At 43.4% G+C, this 16,469-nt stretch overlaps 1 protein-coding gene across 4 annotated transcripts in view; it reads left to right on the top strand.

The window, feature by feature from the left end:
• Positions 1-16,469, top strand: part of mrtfab (myocardin related transcription factor Ab) — a 60,850-nt gene that overhangs the window by 40,488 nt on the left and 3,893 nt on the right. For all 4 annotated transcript variants that reach the window (XM_083787202.1, XM_083787204.1, XM_083787203.1 and 1 more), the window contains 12 exons: positions 3,611-3,666; positions 4,316-4,391; positions 7,130-7,291; positions 7,861-8,024; positions 8,158-8,295; positions 9,254-9,322; positions 10,724-10,908; positions 12,530-12,701; positions 13,179-13,565; positions 14,359-15,363; positions 15,843-16,049; positions 16,277-16,393. In XM_083787202.1, the coding sequence (XP_083643328.1) occupies positions 3,611-3,666; positions 4,316-4,391; positions 7,130-7,291; positions 7,861-8,024; positions 8,158-8,295; positions 9,254-9,322; positions 10,724-10,908; positions 12,530-12,701; positions 13,179-13,565; positions 14,359-15,363; positions 15,843-16,049; positions 16,277-16,393 (2,738 nt within the window). The remainder of the gene's footprint in view (positions 1-3,610; positions 3,667-4,315; positions 4,392-7,129; positions 7,292-7,860; positions 8,025-8,157; positions 8,296-9,253; positions 9,323-10,723; positions 10,909-12,529; positions 12,702-13,178; positions 13,566-14,358; positions 15,364-15,842; positions 16,050-16,276; positions 16,394-16,469) is intronic.

The following is a 16,469-nucleotide window of genomic DNA, read 5'->3' as shown; positions in this document are numbered from 1 at the left end:
GGGCATGACCCAAATCCGAAGAGAGTGGAAGACGTCAGTGGGCTTGGATGAGAGGTCATCATGACATAGACTCTCACACTCCCCTATCGCAGGTTCTACTGCTGCTAGAATCTCAGGTCATACACAGACAGGCAGACTATCACACAGTCAAAACATAATGCTGACTGAATATGCTACAAGCATAACGAGCCCCTTTTTCTAAATGGTGCATTTATATTGCGCTTTTATCCAAATCGCTTTACATAGATTGTGCATTACATTCACCCATTCAGGCATTCACACACACATTCATACACCGATGGCAGAGGAAACCTTGCAAGGCACCAACCTGCACATTGGGAGCAATTAGCGGTTCAGAGTATTGCTCAAGGACACTTCGACATTAACTCTGGGGGAGTCTGGGTTTCAACCAAGGTTAATCAAAAGCGGTTAGGAAGCGAAGACCGTACGGTGGACACCATGTTGCTCCCTGGAAAGAAAGAAACATGCGCAATGGGCTATATGTATCAAACACTTCCGCATTCAGCTTCCTTGGTCTCAATTGCGCATGTTTCTTTCCTTCCAGTGAGCAACATGGAGTCCACCGGATGGAGTCTTCGCTTCGTGTTCTTTTTTAATAGTCCTTGGTTTCAACTGTCGATTTTATGTTGATTAAAATTTTTAATAAAAATTGAAATCTACAGCAGATCTACAAAATTATGAAATATGTAATTTCTTTGTATTATCTGCAAAGTCTTTACGAAGTCTAAAAGTGTATTGATTGATTGATTCTTATGTTCCAATGTTCAATACCAAAAACTTTTTTTTGTGACAATTAATCGTCAACTTAATTTTGTAATCGTGACATTACAGTACATTTTGCTGTACTGTACATGTTCTGATCTGACGCATGCAGAAGGGCCCTCACTTTTCTGTTTGTTTTGTGTCTTTAATGGTCTATAATGACCGTCTAAAAATAATTAGGTCGGCACACTGGGTCATGCTCCAAAGCTTAACAATGTATTATTGGTTCCTTTACAGTTTACACCATCATTGGACGTGACATTTGGAGCCTACCCGCTCTTCTTTTTTTTTGTCAAATATGTTTTTATTGAACAGATTATAAATTATTACAAACATTATGATATGAAATACTTTTTTTATGAAACAAAATTAAAGAAAAAATAAACAAGACAAAAAAGGAAAGAAATCCCTTAACCATCCCACCCATACTGCTCAGTGACACTGCATACTATAATAAGATGATAGAAAGCTCATGGAAAACATCTGAAAAGAAAATGGCGTACAGTCAACCTTATCAATGGTATCCTGTCGATTAATCGTTTCTACTCAGGTAATGGACAAGGGGCAGCCAAACCTTATCAAACTGGCTCTCCCTGTTTCTCAGGAAATACCTTATTCTCTCAAGATGAAGTGTACTAGTCATTTCATTTAACCAGTGCTTAAATGCAGGAGCCTCCTCCTTCTTCCAGTGTGTCAGAATTAGTTTTTTCGCTGTAATCAGACCATATGAGAAGAGTTGTTTCTGAGCCTACCCGCTCTTCATCAGAGCTGACCGTATGACATACAGGAACCCAGATGTATCCCTCAGTGGAGCTTGAAACGCAAATTATTTATTTTTCTCAGCTCCACTTCTTCCATAAAGAATGTGTGTATATAGTGACTAAAAACAGAAGTGATAAACCCTGTGATAACAGAAGATGGGAAGGAGAAATGGATTCAGTATTTGTGCAGGTGTGATTTTAATTTAAAAGCAAACATTAGGGCTTATCTCACTGCAAAATAAACAAAAGGTAGGCCAAAGAAAACACAATAACTCACCTATGCTCCCATGCATGCATGTGCGAGCGTGCACACACGCGCACACACACACACACACACACACACACACACACCCTTTTTGCCTCCTTTTTGGGCATCCCAAGTTGTTGGAACCCTCTAACAACCAGTCTGTGGGTATGCCCTAGGCTGCCAAATATTTAAAAAATATAGTCTGCACCTGTTGCCCATCTCTCAGATGGTGTGTAGAAGTGGTTGGTATTTAAGGGTATTTAAGCCTTGGTCATAAAGCCTTCATCTAGGCTAGGGTCAAAGGTGCAGGCTATTTCTGATACAGACACTTCCCGGTACTCTACATCAACCCCAACAATATCTGATGTAAAGGTGTCTGGGTTATCACAGAGTTGAAACATGGATGGAATGACACAGGAATGTTTGTACATTCTCACTGAGGATGCATGATATTTTGAAATTTTGTCCTTCCACTATTCCATCATGGCGTGCTATGTACATTCCTTTGTATGCATATCAGCCATTCAAGATGTAACACACACACACACACACGCACGCACACACACACACACACACGCGCCTCAGCATGTAGCAAAAAATTAAAATCATGAAAAAACGACATGCTATAATTCATGGTTTCGGAAGGCATACTATAGTCTGTCCCCCCAGTGCCCTCCCAGTGTCCCCCCAGTGCCCCCCACCCCCAGTGCCCCGACAGAAAAAACGACATGCTATAGTTCATGGTTTCGGAAGGCATACTATAGTCTGTCCCCCCAGTGCCCTCCCAGTGTCCCCCCCAGTGCCCCCCCCCCCCCCCCCCCCCCCCAGTGCCCCGACAGAAAAAACGACATGCTATAGTTCATGGTTTCGGAAGACAAATCACAAGTCACTCATGGGTGCTTGATGTTGTGAAATGTTCCTTCCTGCTGACAGTATCTATCCATCAGTGTCTCTTTCCTCACCTGCTCCCCTTATAAGATCTCATGAAGACTGGGTGTCTCTCTGTCATCCCTCCCACCCTGACTCCCTGTATCAGAGTTTAAGACTTCATCTGCTGTCTGCTTGTCCTTGTATCATCAATTTACAATTAAGGCATTTAGCAGATGCTCTTAATCCAGAGCGATTTACAGTAAGCAAGAACAACACATGTTAATACATAAAATTAATAGAAATCGTCATCAAGGATCATAATTAAGCTAAGAACCTAACATCCATCTAACAGTAGAATATTTGTACAATGAAACTATAAATATACACTTTAGAATGCTATGTCTATATAATATGCATGTATGTTTGTCTGTTATCAGTACCATTAGTAGCAGTATGTTTTTCTAGTTTTCTAGTCTGATTCTCAATGACATAACCGATAACAAGTTTCAAGAGGAGACTTACCGGTAACCACTTGAGCCCTATTTTCTTTTCATTATTTCCAAAATGGCAGTTATACAAGCTCACAGCGTGTTGCAAAGTGATGTGACACGTTGTGAACCTAAGTGACTAATGTGAACAGTATTGAACATAAAATTCATGTATTTAATGAATACTGTATTAGACAGAAATGTAAACCATTATGCTAATGAAAGACGTTCACACACTGGTGCCTCCGACTCAACCTAACTCTGGCACATCGGAGTGTGTGATTGGTTTTTCACCACCAGAGAGCTTGTAGATCTGCACTAGTTTGGGTCCCGGGCAAACATCTGGTTTCTCTTTTGGGTCACAGGCTAAAATGTTTGGGAACCACTGCATTAAACTCTCCATACAAGCTGCTTATCATCATCTCTCTCTTGTCTTTTTATTGTGTCGTCCGTCATTACAGCACTGAAGAGCCCGGCAGCCTTTCACGAGCAGAGGAGAAGTCTGGAGAGAGCCAGGGTGAGTGTTTAGAAATGTAGCACGATGCATATCATTCATGAAAACATACTAGGTTTGCATAAATGGTTGCAATCAAATAGAAGTTATTTGAACTAAAGCGATATTGCAGCATTTATTTATCCACATTTCATTTCATATCAATGATAAATCGATTGCCAACTTGTTAAAAGGTGCAACAAAATAAATTTCCTTCCCCAAATCATGATTTGTAATTGCCATCAGAATATCATATTTTACTATAGCCATTTGTCTCTACTAAATTGACATTGACAACGTGTTGCAGGATGTATGTGATGTCAACTGATATGTCTCTGAAATGCAAACCCACCTCTAATGTCCTCTGCATTCCACCTCTGATGTCACGTTTTTCTAACCCTTATTCTTCCATCTGGCCTTTATCCTGTTATGTCCTCTCATGACTCTTATTCCCTCCTCGTTGCTCCCTATTCCTCCTCCATCTGTCTTTCCTCCCCATGTCTCAGACATTCTTCAGCCGACGTCTGTGCAAATGCCAAACGTTCCCGCACAGGCACATGCCCTGAATATTTAATGTTATTGTTATGCTCAATGTTGCGTTTTGATTCAGTGATTTTCATGCAAGCTGTGATGGCTGTAACCTTCCTAACCCCCTGACCACCTCCGTCCTCAGACGGAAGACTACCTGAAGAGGAAGATCAGGAGTCGTCCTGAGCGCTCGGAGCTCGTCAGGATGCACATCCTGGAGGGTGAGTGTCAGGTTCACACAGTGCCTCCCTCAGGGCAGCTAGGGAATTACACTCTTAACTCTATGGGCCTTTCTCACAGAATGTGGTTTGCGCTGCGACCACCTCTATGGGCCTTTCTCACAGAATGTGGTTTGCGCTGCGACCACCGTTAGTCCGTTTCCAAAACTTCTAGAGCAGTGGTAACCAACCTTTTCAAGCCCAAGAGCCCATTTTATTCCCAATTGTAAGCCAAGATCTACCACTAAAACGTGTTAGAAAAAACACTTGTTCTTTTGCTATTTCTGACAGGCTCAATGCATGTGCACACATCCACACAAAGACTAAAGCTTAAATAAGAATAAAAACTTATAGTAAATTATATTATCAATGTCAAATAATATTAAGACAAATGTATTAGAAATAAAAAATATTAGGACAAAAATACAAATAAACTTCTTTGTTGAGGTTTTTTTTTAAATAAAACAAAATGCAAAGGACATGAATTGCTTTTACAGCACAATATTTTGTTTCTCATTTCAATGAATATTGACATTGGCAGATGTTCAAATGACAGGCATAACATGACCATATATATTTGCACAGATATGGTGACATACTCTCAGGGTCAGCCCACCTTTAATGAGACTGCTGTGACTGCACTTTATCTGCAAGTGTTTTGAAATCTGGTTCATATTTAGTGATTGCCAGTCTGAGGGTGTCATTAAGATGTGAGTCAGTCATACGAGTTCATGGTAGCGTCCCCGACACGTTGAATACTAAACTTATTTGTAAAGTTCGAACGCCAACTTTTAACCAAACGTGGGAGAAACACTGTGCACGGCTGCACGCACAAATAAAGAGTGCACTCGCGCACGCACATGACGGATTATTATCGATCAAAACAATCCTTAGCGTCGCTTACAAAAGCATGTGTTGCACAGCATGAATGATAAGTAATCACCGACCTGGCTGGATAAATATCAGTGGTCCATCCATTGTGTGACCTGATTAACGAGCAACGGTAGGCAGCCAAGTAAGTTAACAGCTTAGTAAATTAATAGTCTACCGTAGCTGTGTGTCAGATGTTCTGTCTGAAGCAGTCAAAGCCAAGGAGAATGTTACAATTTAATTCACAATCGAGCATCTTGCCCTGCATCGAATATCACATGATAGAACAGCAGGATAAAAACGGATAGTCTGTCTATCATCCATGCATCCATGAGCTAAGCGTCAAGCCCTGTCTAGGACCCACTTCCTTCAAAACTGTGGCTTTCTTGTTCAATAGTTAGAATCTTCAACTCTCACTGTGTCATGTTTTGACAGCGGCACTAAACATTTTGACACTTTGTCATAGTGATATTTATCCAGCCAGGTCGGTGATTACTTATCATTCATGCTGTGCAACACATGCTTTTGTAAGCGACGCTAAGGATTGTTTTGATCGATAATAATCCGTCATGTGCGAGTGCCGAGTGCACTCTTTATTTGTGCGTGCAGCCGTGCAGTGTTAAAAGTTGGCGTTCGAACTTTACAAATAATAATATTGAATAATATTCAACGTGTCGGGGACGCTATCATGCTGCGTTCACTCTGATGCTCTGTGTGCTGCCTGCGAGGGGAACAACAGACACACAGCACATGAGCACAGAGTGCTAAAAGGGGGAGGGCCGAGGGCGGTGCGGTGGAAGCAAGGGGAACAGATCTTCAAGCTGAAATGCATCGAGCCTCTACACGTTGTTAGCTTGTAGATCTGCTCTTTTTTTGCGAACGACATTCTGCTGTGTATTGGCAGTGGTGGCTGGCTGCCCGTCAGTCTGACACTTCGGGATCGACTTGAAAGGTTCCCGCGAGCTACCAGTAGCTCGCGAACCCCTGGTTGGTTACCCCTGTTCTAGAGTGACTACATCACTACAATACATCACTAGATACCATGTCAAATGGATAAGAGGCATGGCTGCCTGGCTTGGAGCCGGAGGCCATGGAATGCGAGTGCCCAGTGGGCCACCTTTGGTAAGCAGAACTGTCTCTGTGGGATGAACGGAGCTCGCTGCGTGTGCGTTTTGTGTGATGCGTGGCTCAAGCCAATGGCAATAATGGATGCCAGAGCACAGGCCTGTGCCATTGTCGTAATATGTGTGAAAGGTCTTTTAAACTGGAAGGCCTTACCTTAAACTGGAAGGCCTTACCTTAATGAGAAGGATGCAGTGATTTGAAGTAGTGATGCACCGAATATTCGGCCGCAGAAAAATGCATTTTCGGCCTATTCGGTTTTCTGCCTGAATAGGCAGAAAATATATCACCGAATAGTGTATGCAATTACTGCATTCAAAAGTGCTGAATAAATGTTTTATGGATCCATAATAGTGATTATTATTTAAGTTAAATTTTGCCATTAATCAGGTAGCTTTAAGGTACGACCATGACAGCAATGGTAAGAAAAAAATATGTATAATTTTAATCATATTCAGATATTCGGTATTCAGTTTTCGACCAACTGTTTCCTATATTCGGTATTCGGTTTCCCTTTCGGTGCATCCCTAATTTGAAGTATGATCATCCAATGGGGATAATTTAGACAAACGTTGTGAAATGCTGACAGTTTGTGGTTTTTGTTTTATTTTCACTCAGTTAATTGGTATTATTGCCACACATTTAATAACTAAACTCTTTTTTCTTTTTTATGAAATGCACTTTTAAGTATTGAAAAGGCCTTTATGTGGTAAATGTGTATGTGATGACTTGCTGTCTCTTCTGAGCAGAGACGTCCGCAGAGCCATCCCTGCAGGCGAAACAGTTGCAGCTGAAGAGAGCCCGGCTGGCCGATGACCTCAACGATAAGATATCACACAGGCCGGGTCCCATCGAGCTGGTTCACAAAAACATCTTGCCTGTCTTGCCTTCACTACAGAACTCACTCCTGGGTAGGAGAACATAAAACTGTGTCAAATGCACTCTCAAAAACGGGCAAATAGCACTTGCACAAAGCCATTTAACACTCATACATACATATTCGAGCACTGAAGCATCTTTTTGTTGGTTTGTGCAACACTTGACCACACAGTTGCAAAATTCATACATGGGTATACCGTATGTGTTGAAACGCAGTGTGCACACAGACATACATTAAAAACAACACCTGTAGGGTAAACAGATGCTCAAGATTATGTCAAGTTGCACCATTCTAACAATGTCACAATATCTACTACATTTTTTGAAACACTGTGGCAGTTGTATAACAGTCATGTTCATTTGCCAATCATTACACAATGTCCATCTTTTGTTAGTACATTGTTAGTACATTCTGTTAGCACATTGCGATTGGGATTTACCTTTACTGGTGAATCCCATTCACCAGTAGCAAATGATGTTGACAAACTTACCAACCGCAGCCTTACTACTGTATTTCTTTTGGAGTTATTTTTGGTTTCATATGGCTGGTCATGGGCTACCATTTGCTATACTAAATTTGAGTAATTCCATCCTCTCACAGATTCTCCAAAGGGAGCTGGTGGAGAGAGCTCTTCATTGGACGAGGATAGCAGCGATGCCCTGTCACCGGACCAGCTGACCAATCATGACTCTCCCTTGGGCTCTGTCCCTCAGCTGTCTCCATGTCCCATGCTTATCCAAAATGGAGACATGTCCCCCACACAGGTATGGATAAGCTCCATTGACACTGCATATGGTTTAAGAAAGTCTCAGGCAATATATTGAGTTTTCCATAATGAAAGAATAGCTGGTGAATACATTCTTTTTAGCACAACTAACCAGTGTGATATTTTCTCAGTTCCTCACCCAGGCCCCCCCACTACCACCTCCGCCTCCTCCTTCGGTGACCAATGGTGCAGAATCCTCCCCTCCTCAGAAGCTGACCAATGGGACAGTGACCCCGGCACACTCCCGCCCCCCTGCTGGACAGACCAAGGTAAGTGAAGTTCACAGTCAAATAACGTTATTTGCTCTGTAACTGGATCAGCCAGGAACAGGTGAGGTGACACACAGTAAGAAGAACATTCGAGGGATGTTTCCTGTCCTCTCCCATTTGTATTTTGCTTCTTTATTAAGACAGAGTACAGGGAGGGAAACAACGGGGAAGGCTTTGGCAGAGACTGATCCCAGGCTAGCAGGTGCATGTGATGTTTCAGGGACAGTGTTCCCAACTACTCCACCATCTGTGGACATTGTGCAGCAACATGTTGACACGTACAGTATAATGACATAAGTAAACACTGACACATTTCACAGTGACAATGGGCACTCCCTCCCGCCTCCTCCCACATTCTGGCTGCTGCTGTAACTGTTATTCTCTCATCCAAACAATCCAGCATGGAACATGAGCTTGTTTTGAATAGAGGGGGGGGGGGGGGGGGGATCCAGGGAGCAATGAATAAAGACTTAAACTTGAGCCTTATTTCCATGTGAAAATTATCTACATGTGAACTTGTAGGTCTCTTATATTCAGCTATAGTGTAGATTGTTGTCCTACCACAAACATTAAATGCCATTGACAATGAATGGAGAATCTACGTCATATGGAGACGAGCAAATCGGCAATTTTCGTCCTACACAAACATTAAATTCCCATTGATAATGAAATGAGAATCTGTCTGAGCAAATCAATGTTACGACATGTTACGTCATGATAATGTACATCACTGTGATTTTTATTATTTTCATAATGTTCTTTTTTTTAGAATAACCAGCCCAAAATTTGGATGCCAGGGCTAACTACAATTTGTGGACAATATGTACAGAGCATACATTTTGCACCTCGTTAATTTTACTGTGCCCTCCTGTTTCTCTGGCACTCTATCAGCCCATCTTCTAGTGTATGTCCACCTCTCTCACAGCCCCACTGCTTCCCTTTGCCTTTCTGTTCTCAGGCTCAGTCCAAATCCGGTTCAGATCGTCCTCCCCAGAGACCCAAGAAACCCAAGGACAACAAACCCAAGGTCAGCATTAGTTGCCTTACACATTAGTTTTATTTTAAGGAATATCATGTTGCACAAGTAGTACAATTATACTGGTAAATAGTAGAAATGACATTGGTGTTTTGCTGCTATTTCACCACGTCATGTTTTGTTATTGTTGTGCTTGTGATTGTTGAAAGTTATCAAAAATAACGGTAGTGGGTCGCACACACCAAGACAAAAATATTTATTGCGTTTTTGAACAGGGACAACATGCAATCAATAAGACTTGGTGTGTGCGACCCACTACCGTTATTGTCTCCACTAGCCGAAGGCATGGGGGAGAGTATGTTTTGCACTCCGTCCGTCCGTGTGTCCGTACGTCCGTCCGTCCGTCCGTCCGTGAGCAGCTAATCTCGGCCACCGTTAACCCGGTCGATGCCAAATTTTGCACACACACTCCCTGGATGCCAACCATGAACCTCTGCCCCAAACTTTCCAGAACGGCCTGTTATAGCGCCACCAGGAGGCCGCTTTGTGCAAAACAAGTTTTTGCACAGTACACCTACAGATTTTGTCCAAACATCACGCAAATTGGTACACAGTCTCTCTAGAGCCATTCAACCAAACCGGTCTTTCAGATTTCTCAGACTCCATCCTGATTGGTTAAGATTGGCTTCCAAAATTCACAGGAGTGCTCAGTTTGAAACAAAATGCTGCAAATCATGAACACATCGCGTGATTTCCGTGAAATTGTGCACCCACATTCCCACTAGGCCGAGGACGAAATGCCACATGAACAATTTCAACTCAGCCTCAAGGTGGCGCTATAACTGGCCCAAAAGTGTTTTACCTCTAACTGCACAGATCTGTGGATAACTTTGTATGCCAACTCCCTAGAGGCCAAGGAAAAACCTTTGCCTGGAATTTTTCACATCTGCTCTTTATAGCGCCACCAGGAGGCCGACATATGTAAAACACATTTTCTATTATTACTCCTTCACATTTTATCCAAATTTCACGCAAATCGGTACACATGATCTCCATAGTCATGTGATCAAGACAGGTTTGTTTGATTTCTCATATTCCATCCTGATTGGCCACAATTGGCTCCTACAGTTTTCAGGAGTAGCAAATGGCCACAACTCCTCAACGCAGCGTCCGATTGCGATGAAACTGTGCACACATATTCCCACTAGGCTGAGGAAGAATCCTGGTGGAGACCTGTGCCGATTGGCACTTTATCTAGTTTTTGATATGTTTTGAACGGGTAGCGCACCTACAGTCAGAGCACGGTCACATGAAGAGTAATTGATTGTTGAAAGTTGAAATACAAGCAGCACATTTAAACTTAATTTATCATTTTATTTTACAAGCAATACACAGTACCAAGAAGTGTGGTAGTTATATAAACAGAGTCATTGTTTTACTCGCTGTGTCCAGATCAAGAAGCTGAAGTACCACCAGTACATCCCTCCAGACCAGAAGGCAGACAAAGAGCCTCCTCCTCTCCTGGACTCCTCCTACGCCAAGATCCTCCAGCAACAGCAGCTCTTCCTCCAACTGCAGATCCTCAACCAACAGCAGCAGCACTACAACTACCACACCATTCTGCCCGCACCGCCCAAGTGAGTGACGCTCCTCCCGCACTATGCTTCACGTCACTGCCCACCAGAGTCCTGCAACGGGTCGGATACCCGTGATTCCCCGCGGGTACCCGTGTTTGACGGGTGGGAACGGGCGGGTATATATACCTTTATAAATTAACGGGTCCGGGTGCGGGCGGAACGCAATGCAGCGCAGTCGGGTACCTTTTTTAATCAGTGGACCCGCACTGCGCAATGTTATAAACAGCAGCTGAGCTGGGGTTTCTCCTCAACAGTGGAGACAAGTTAAATCCGTCACATGCCCAAGGAATCGACAGTGATGTCACATCACTGCCGATTACTTCATAATGGCGTTCTGTTTCTGCTGCTGTGCTTCATGCTACTTCCTTGTTGCATAGCAGTGACATCACGGTCTAATCCTTGCTTCCTTATCGTAGCATTTCACGTGTGGAGTTTATTTTATTATCACCAGGCTGCCGCTGCAGACTGTAGCCTATATTTCCGTTCGTGCTGATGAAACACCAAGGGATTATAATTTATAATGCCAACATTCAACACAAGATGTAAACTAACCCAGGTAATGTTGGCCTAATGCGCCACTCTGTCTAAGTGTAAATAAAGTTAAAAAGATTAGCCTGATGAGTGATGACCATATTTGAAACAGCCTTGGATCAAGACGGTCGACTCTTTTTTTTTTTACATCATCCTCTCCTTGTTGATATATTATGCCATTTAGGTTGAAATCATGATATAACTTTATGTTGTGATAATAAGCAGCAGTAGCCTCAGTCATGACCTACATGTCTTCCGTTCCGTGTGCAACACACTGCCACCGCCCACCACCACCACCACACCACATGCGGTGTTGGATGAAATAAAGTCATTGATAGCTATCGGTGCCTGTGATACGAACGGGTAACGGGGCGGGTAACGGGTCAATTTTTTGACGGGCGGGTCGGATCTGGTTTCCAGTTTTATATAAATCACGGGTAACGGGCGGGTAGCAGAACTGATGTTTGACGGGCGGGGCGGGTGCGGGTATCGAAAACTGGACCCGTGCAGGACTCTGCTGCCCACTTATCAAAGCTGCACCATGTTATTCCATCCGTTTCAGTACGGTATGCTCAAATCAAGTTGCAGAGACTTGAAGGTTGCTTGAGATAATGTGATATGGACCAGTCATATTTTGTCATGAAAGAAGGAAAAAATAAAGTAAAAATAAAGTTGAAGTAGTACTTTAACCAAAATAAAGTAAAAAAAAACTAAATAAAATGAAGTTTTAAGTTGAAGAAGTAGTACTTTAACCTTTAAAGTACAGCTTACCCTACCTTTTTAATAAATTCCTTAATTTTCCACAATTAAAAAGAAATGGATGTCAAATTAACATTTATTCCCACTTCAAAGGTTTGTGTTGGTATAAGCCACTACTGTAACATTCTTCTCTTCCATGGAGAATTGTGTGTGCTTTTGACTACTAATTATTCTGTCAAGGACAAGTATTTCCTGGCTCTCTAGTTTGACCATTTATGAATTTATGTCTGGCATCTGTTACACACTGTACTGTGTTTCATCTCCATGTGACCCCTGTCCATAGGGAGTATTCAGTCAGTTCTAAGGCTGTTCGTTGTCCATCTCTCCACAGACCAAAATCTGAACAGCCTGCATCAACCAACGCCGGCCTCTCCCCCTCCCGCAGTGTTCCCACGACAACTGCCCCAACCCCTTCAAATCAGAGCGGAGCCACTCGTCAGAGCCAAAACCCAGTGGGAGGAGCCAAACCAGGCACACTGCCAGCCAATCTGGATGAGTTCAAAGTGAGTTCAGACAAAGACACTCTTCCTGCACTTCACTTTGGGATCTTGGACTGTATCCTGAAAACTAGGCATTCATTATAGTGTCATAAGGTCCATCTTAAAGGTATATTCAGTGATTTCACTCAAAAAACCTTAGGTTTCGTTTTTGGCTTGGGACCCAGCCTTTCGTCCAATCAGGATAGAGTCAAAAACAAAACCTAAGGTTTTTTGACCCCCAGGGGTTAACTGGGGACAGTGAGGAACACCTAATATGGTCAGCACACTCTATAGTAGGGAGGATTATCACAACAAAACAAAATAATAAGTGATATTTGAATTAAGTGAAATCACTGAATATACCTTTAAAAAAGAAAATAAAAATGAATAAAAACTATATATATGTTCAAAGTGTGTGGAACAAGAACAAGGACCGGGAAAAAAAAGTAAAGAAACGGTAAAGAAACAAATGATCCATCAGCTTTTCTTCTCTTCTCCCAGGTTGCTGAGTTGAAACAGGAGCTGAAGCTGCGTGGTCTGACCGTGTCTGGCACCAAGAACGACCTTTTAGAGAGACTTCGGAACTACCAGGAACAAAATGGAGGTGGCGTGGCCACCACCGCGGTGTCCAAACATGGCGTATCCACCCACACCGCTACCACCACCACATGCACGCCGACCATGACTGCCACTACTGTCACCCACCAATCAGGAGAAAGCGTAACAATTCCATCGTTCTCATTGTCTCCGACTACTGTTCCGGGGCGGGTCATGCGTTTTGGTAGCACCAGCTCCAGCCCGCCTGTGTCTCCGTGCCCTTCAGACCGCTCCCTGGCCGGCATGAGTCCAGATGAGACCAGCTGTAATGGAGACATGTTTGGAGAGATGGTGAGTCATTTATACACTATTCGTGAGGCTACTGGCGATATACAGTAGGCTATCTAATGGAGTATGTCATACTGACACACAAAACGGATTAACATGGCCTCACATTAAATATAGCTAAAAGTTGTGCAGCTACAAGTATCTACTGCACATAATATATACAATAGATACACACTTACGTACTTAAAGGAGAATTCCATGCTAGAATGCTTTCTTATCTTTCTTACCTTTCTTTGTAGTTGTTACGTCCCCACCAAAGAGGTCCAGGTGTTTTCTTGTGCAAAAACTCCTTATTGGCTATTTTCCCTACCATAAGCCCTCAATGAATTGCATTGCATTGAATGGGAATTGAATGGGGCTATGGGGTGTTATGCTAATTTGCTTATTTCCATCTAAAGAAGTAGTAAAGTGTGCCGCTTGGGATATTATTTACATTATGAAGAGAGGATATATACAAAGAAATTATAATTTTGAGCGATGGAAATAACCAAATTAGCATAACACCCCATAGCCCCATTCAATTCCCATTCAATGCAATTCATGTAGGGCTTATGGTACGGGAAATAGCCAATAAGGAGCTTTTGCACAAAATAACACCTGGACCTCTTTGGTGGGGATGTAACAACTACAAAGAAAGGTAAGAAAGCCTTTTAGTATGGAATTCTCCTTTAAGGTATATAAATGTATGAATAAAAGGTTAACTTTTAAGTTACTTGTTTTCGTTCCTTGTTTGAAACACTCAGCTAGTCATGCTACTGATGAAACCGTTCTTCCTGTTTTCTCTTCTCTCCCTCAGGTGAGCTCTCCCCTTACACAGCTGACTCTTCACCCCTCACCCCAGACCTCATCCAGCATACCCCCACCGTCCCACCCTCTTTCCCCGGTCAAAGAGGAGAATCAGGGATGTTGTCGGAGCTCCTGTAGCCTCTCCAGGCCTTCGCCCACCGCTGGCCCGTCGCCCACACGGCCAAAGTCAGAACCTTCAGCTGGGACGCCGATGGACACGTCCTCCCTAGAAAAGGACCAGATGCTCCAGGAGAAGGACAAGCAGATTGAGGAGCTGACCAGGATGCTGAGGCAGAAACAGAAGCTGGTGGAAACTCTCAGGTCTCAGCTGGAGAAGGGGAAGATGACGGGGAAGGATGGAACGGCAGCCCCCGAGGTCAAAGTGCAGACTACCATCAAAGCCTCTGCCATCCAGCCACCGATGCTCCCCAACGGCATGCTGGTCAGAATCAAAAAGGAGCCGGAGACGGCCGAGGAAAGCATGGAGGGGGTGACGGACGAGTCCCAGGGCAAGAGGCTGATGATCCAGCCGACCCAGTGCTCACAGGAGACCTTGCAAAGACTCCAGCAGATCCACCGCCTGCAGATCCAGCAGGCCGAGCTGCAGAAACAACAGCAGTCGCAACTCAGACTACAAGTTGAAATGCCATCGCAGCAGCAGAAAGCAGAGGCCAAGCCACTCCCCCAAAGATCACAACAGAGCCAACAGAAGACGGAAGCCCAGATCCTTCTGCAACAGCAGCATCAGCTGCATCAGCTCATAATCCAGCAGACACAGCAGAAACAACTCCAGGCGCAGCAGAAAGTGGCTCAGCAGAAGCTGGCCCAGCTCAAGCAGAACCCAAATCGGCTCCAGCAGGCCCAGCAGAACCACCAGAGGAACCTGATCCAGCTGAAGCAGGTCCAGAACCAGACCCAGGCGTTGACGGTTCAGAAAGCTGGGGGGAGCAGCCAGGCCAGCGGCAAGAAGCAGCAAAAGGTTCCACAGAAACAACCGCAAGTCACCACCCAACAGGTAGAGCTGGAGCAATGTCATTAGCAAATAGTCATTTGGGGCGAAGATTAACTTTAGCTAGAATTTGAACATGAAGTAAGTCTAGACTTCTTCTATTATTAACCCCTTTAGACCTGAGGCCAATTCTAAAAAAAACTTCTTCTAAACCTATGTTTCTATGTCAGTGGTGCTCAACATTTTTCATGTCAACGACCCCCAGAATTATCTGTATTTGGCCACGGACCCCCATCCAAGGACCCCCCTAGAAGCAAAGATTTGCGCTACATTTTCATGATTTTTTTCATCAACATAATCCTTAAAACACCAAAAGGGGTTAAAGTCACTTTGGGTACATACAAAAGCGCTATATAAATCTGAGCTATTATTGTTATGTGTTGGAGGGAAGGAGAAAAAAAGAAAATACCCCAAAAACATGCAGAGTTATTTTTATAGTGGAATGTTCTTTTAATGATATCTTCCTATTATGTTCCTCTCTCCAGGTGGCTCCAGTTGTCATCAGCCAACAAAATGGCACTAACGTCCCCACTCAGACCATTTCATTGGACCTCCTCAAGGCCAATGGTGCACCTACCTTGGTCACCGATGGCAACGGCAACCACTACTTGATCGCACTGACCAATCACACCACAGAAGGTCAGAATGGACTGTGCCCATTGGGCAAGACCAATGGACGCATCACACTGCAGGTAATGCATGACAATTGTCATTGATATGGAAATTTGAATGAATGTATAATATTATTTTATACCCTTTTAATGCTTTTCAGCAAATATTTCCCTTCATTTGCAATGAGAAACTTCTGTGTAGTTTAACACTTACTTAACTGATGCTAGAATTATTCTAGTGAAACAATACTCAATATATATTAAGCACTTATCGCTAACTGTCAATCATACTACTGTCCTGTTTTCAGAGATTGCAGTCAACTCCAAGCAAACTTCCAAGCCAAACTGCAAATGACGTCCCCAGCACTGTAACCCAATCAAAGGACGAAATGCAGCCAGAGCCTGACAGTCAGCCTATCAAAAAGGTAGATAATGCACTATGACTATTGTGTACCATGTCACCCAAACTGGCTGTGGCTTGTATCGCCCCAGTATCATGCT

This window comes from Protomyctophum parallelum, assembly GCF_964188405.1.
Source record: "Protomyctophum parallelum genome assembly, chromosome: 17".
Taxonomy (NCBI): Eukaryota; Metazoa; Chordata; class Actinopteri; order Myctophiformes; family Myctophidae; genus Protomyctophum; species Protomyctophum parallelum.
Note: the sequence above shows the minus strand (reverse complement) of the source record. Positions and strands in the feature narration are given on the sequence as shown.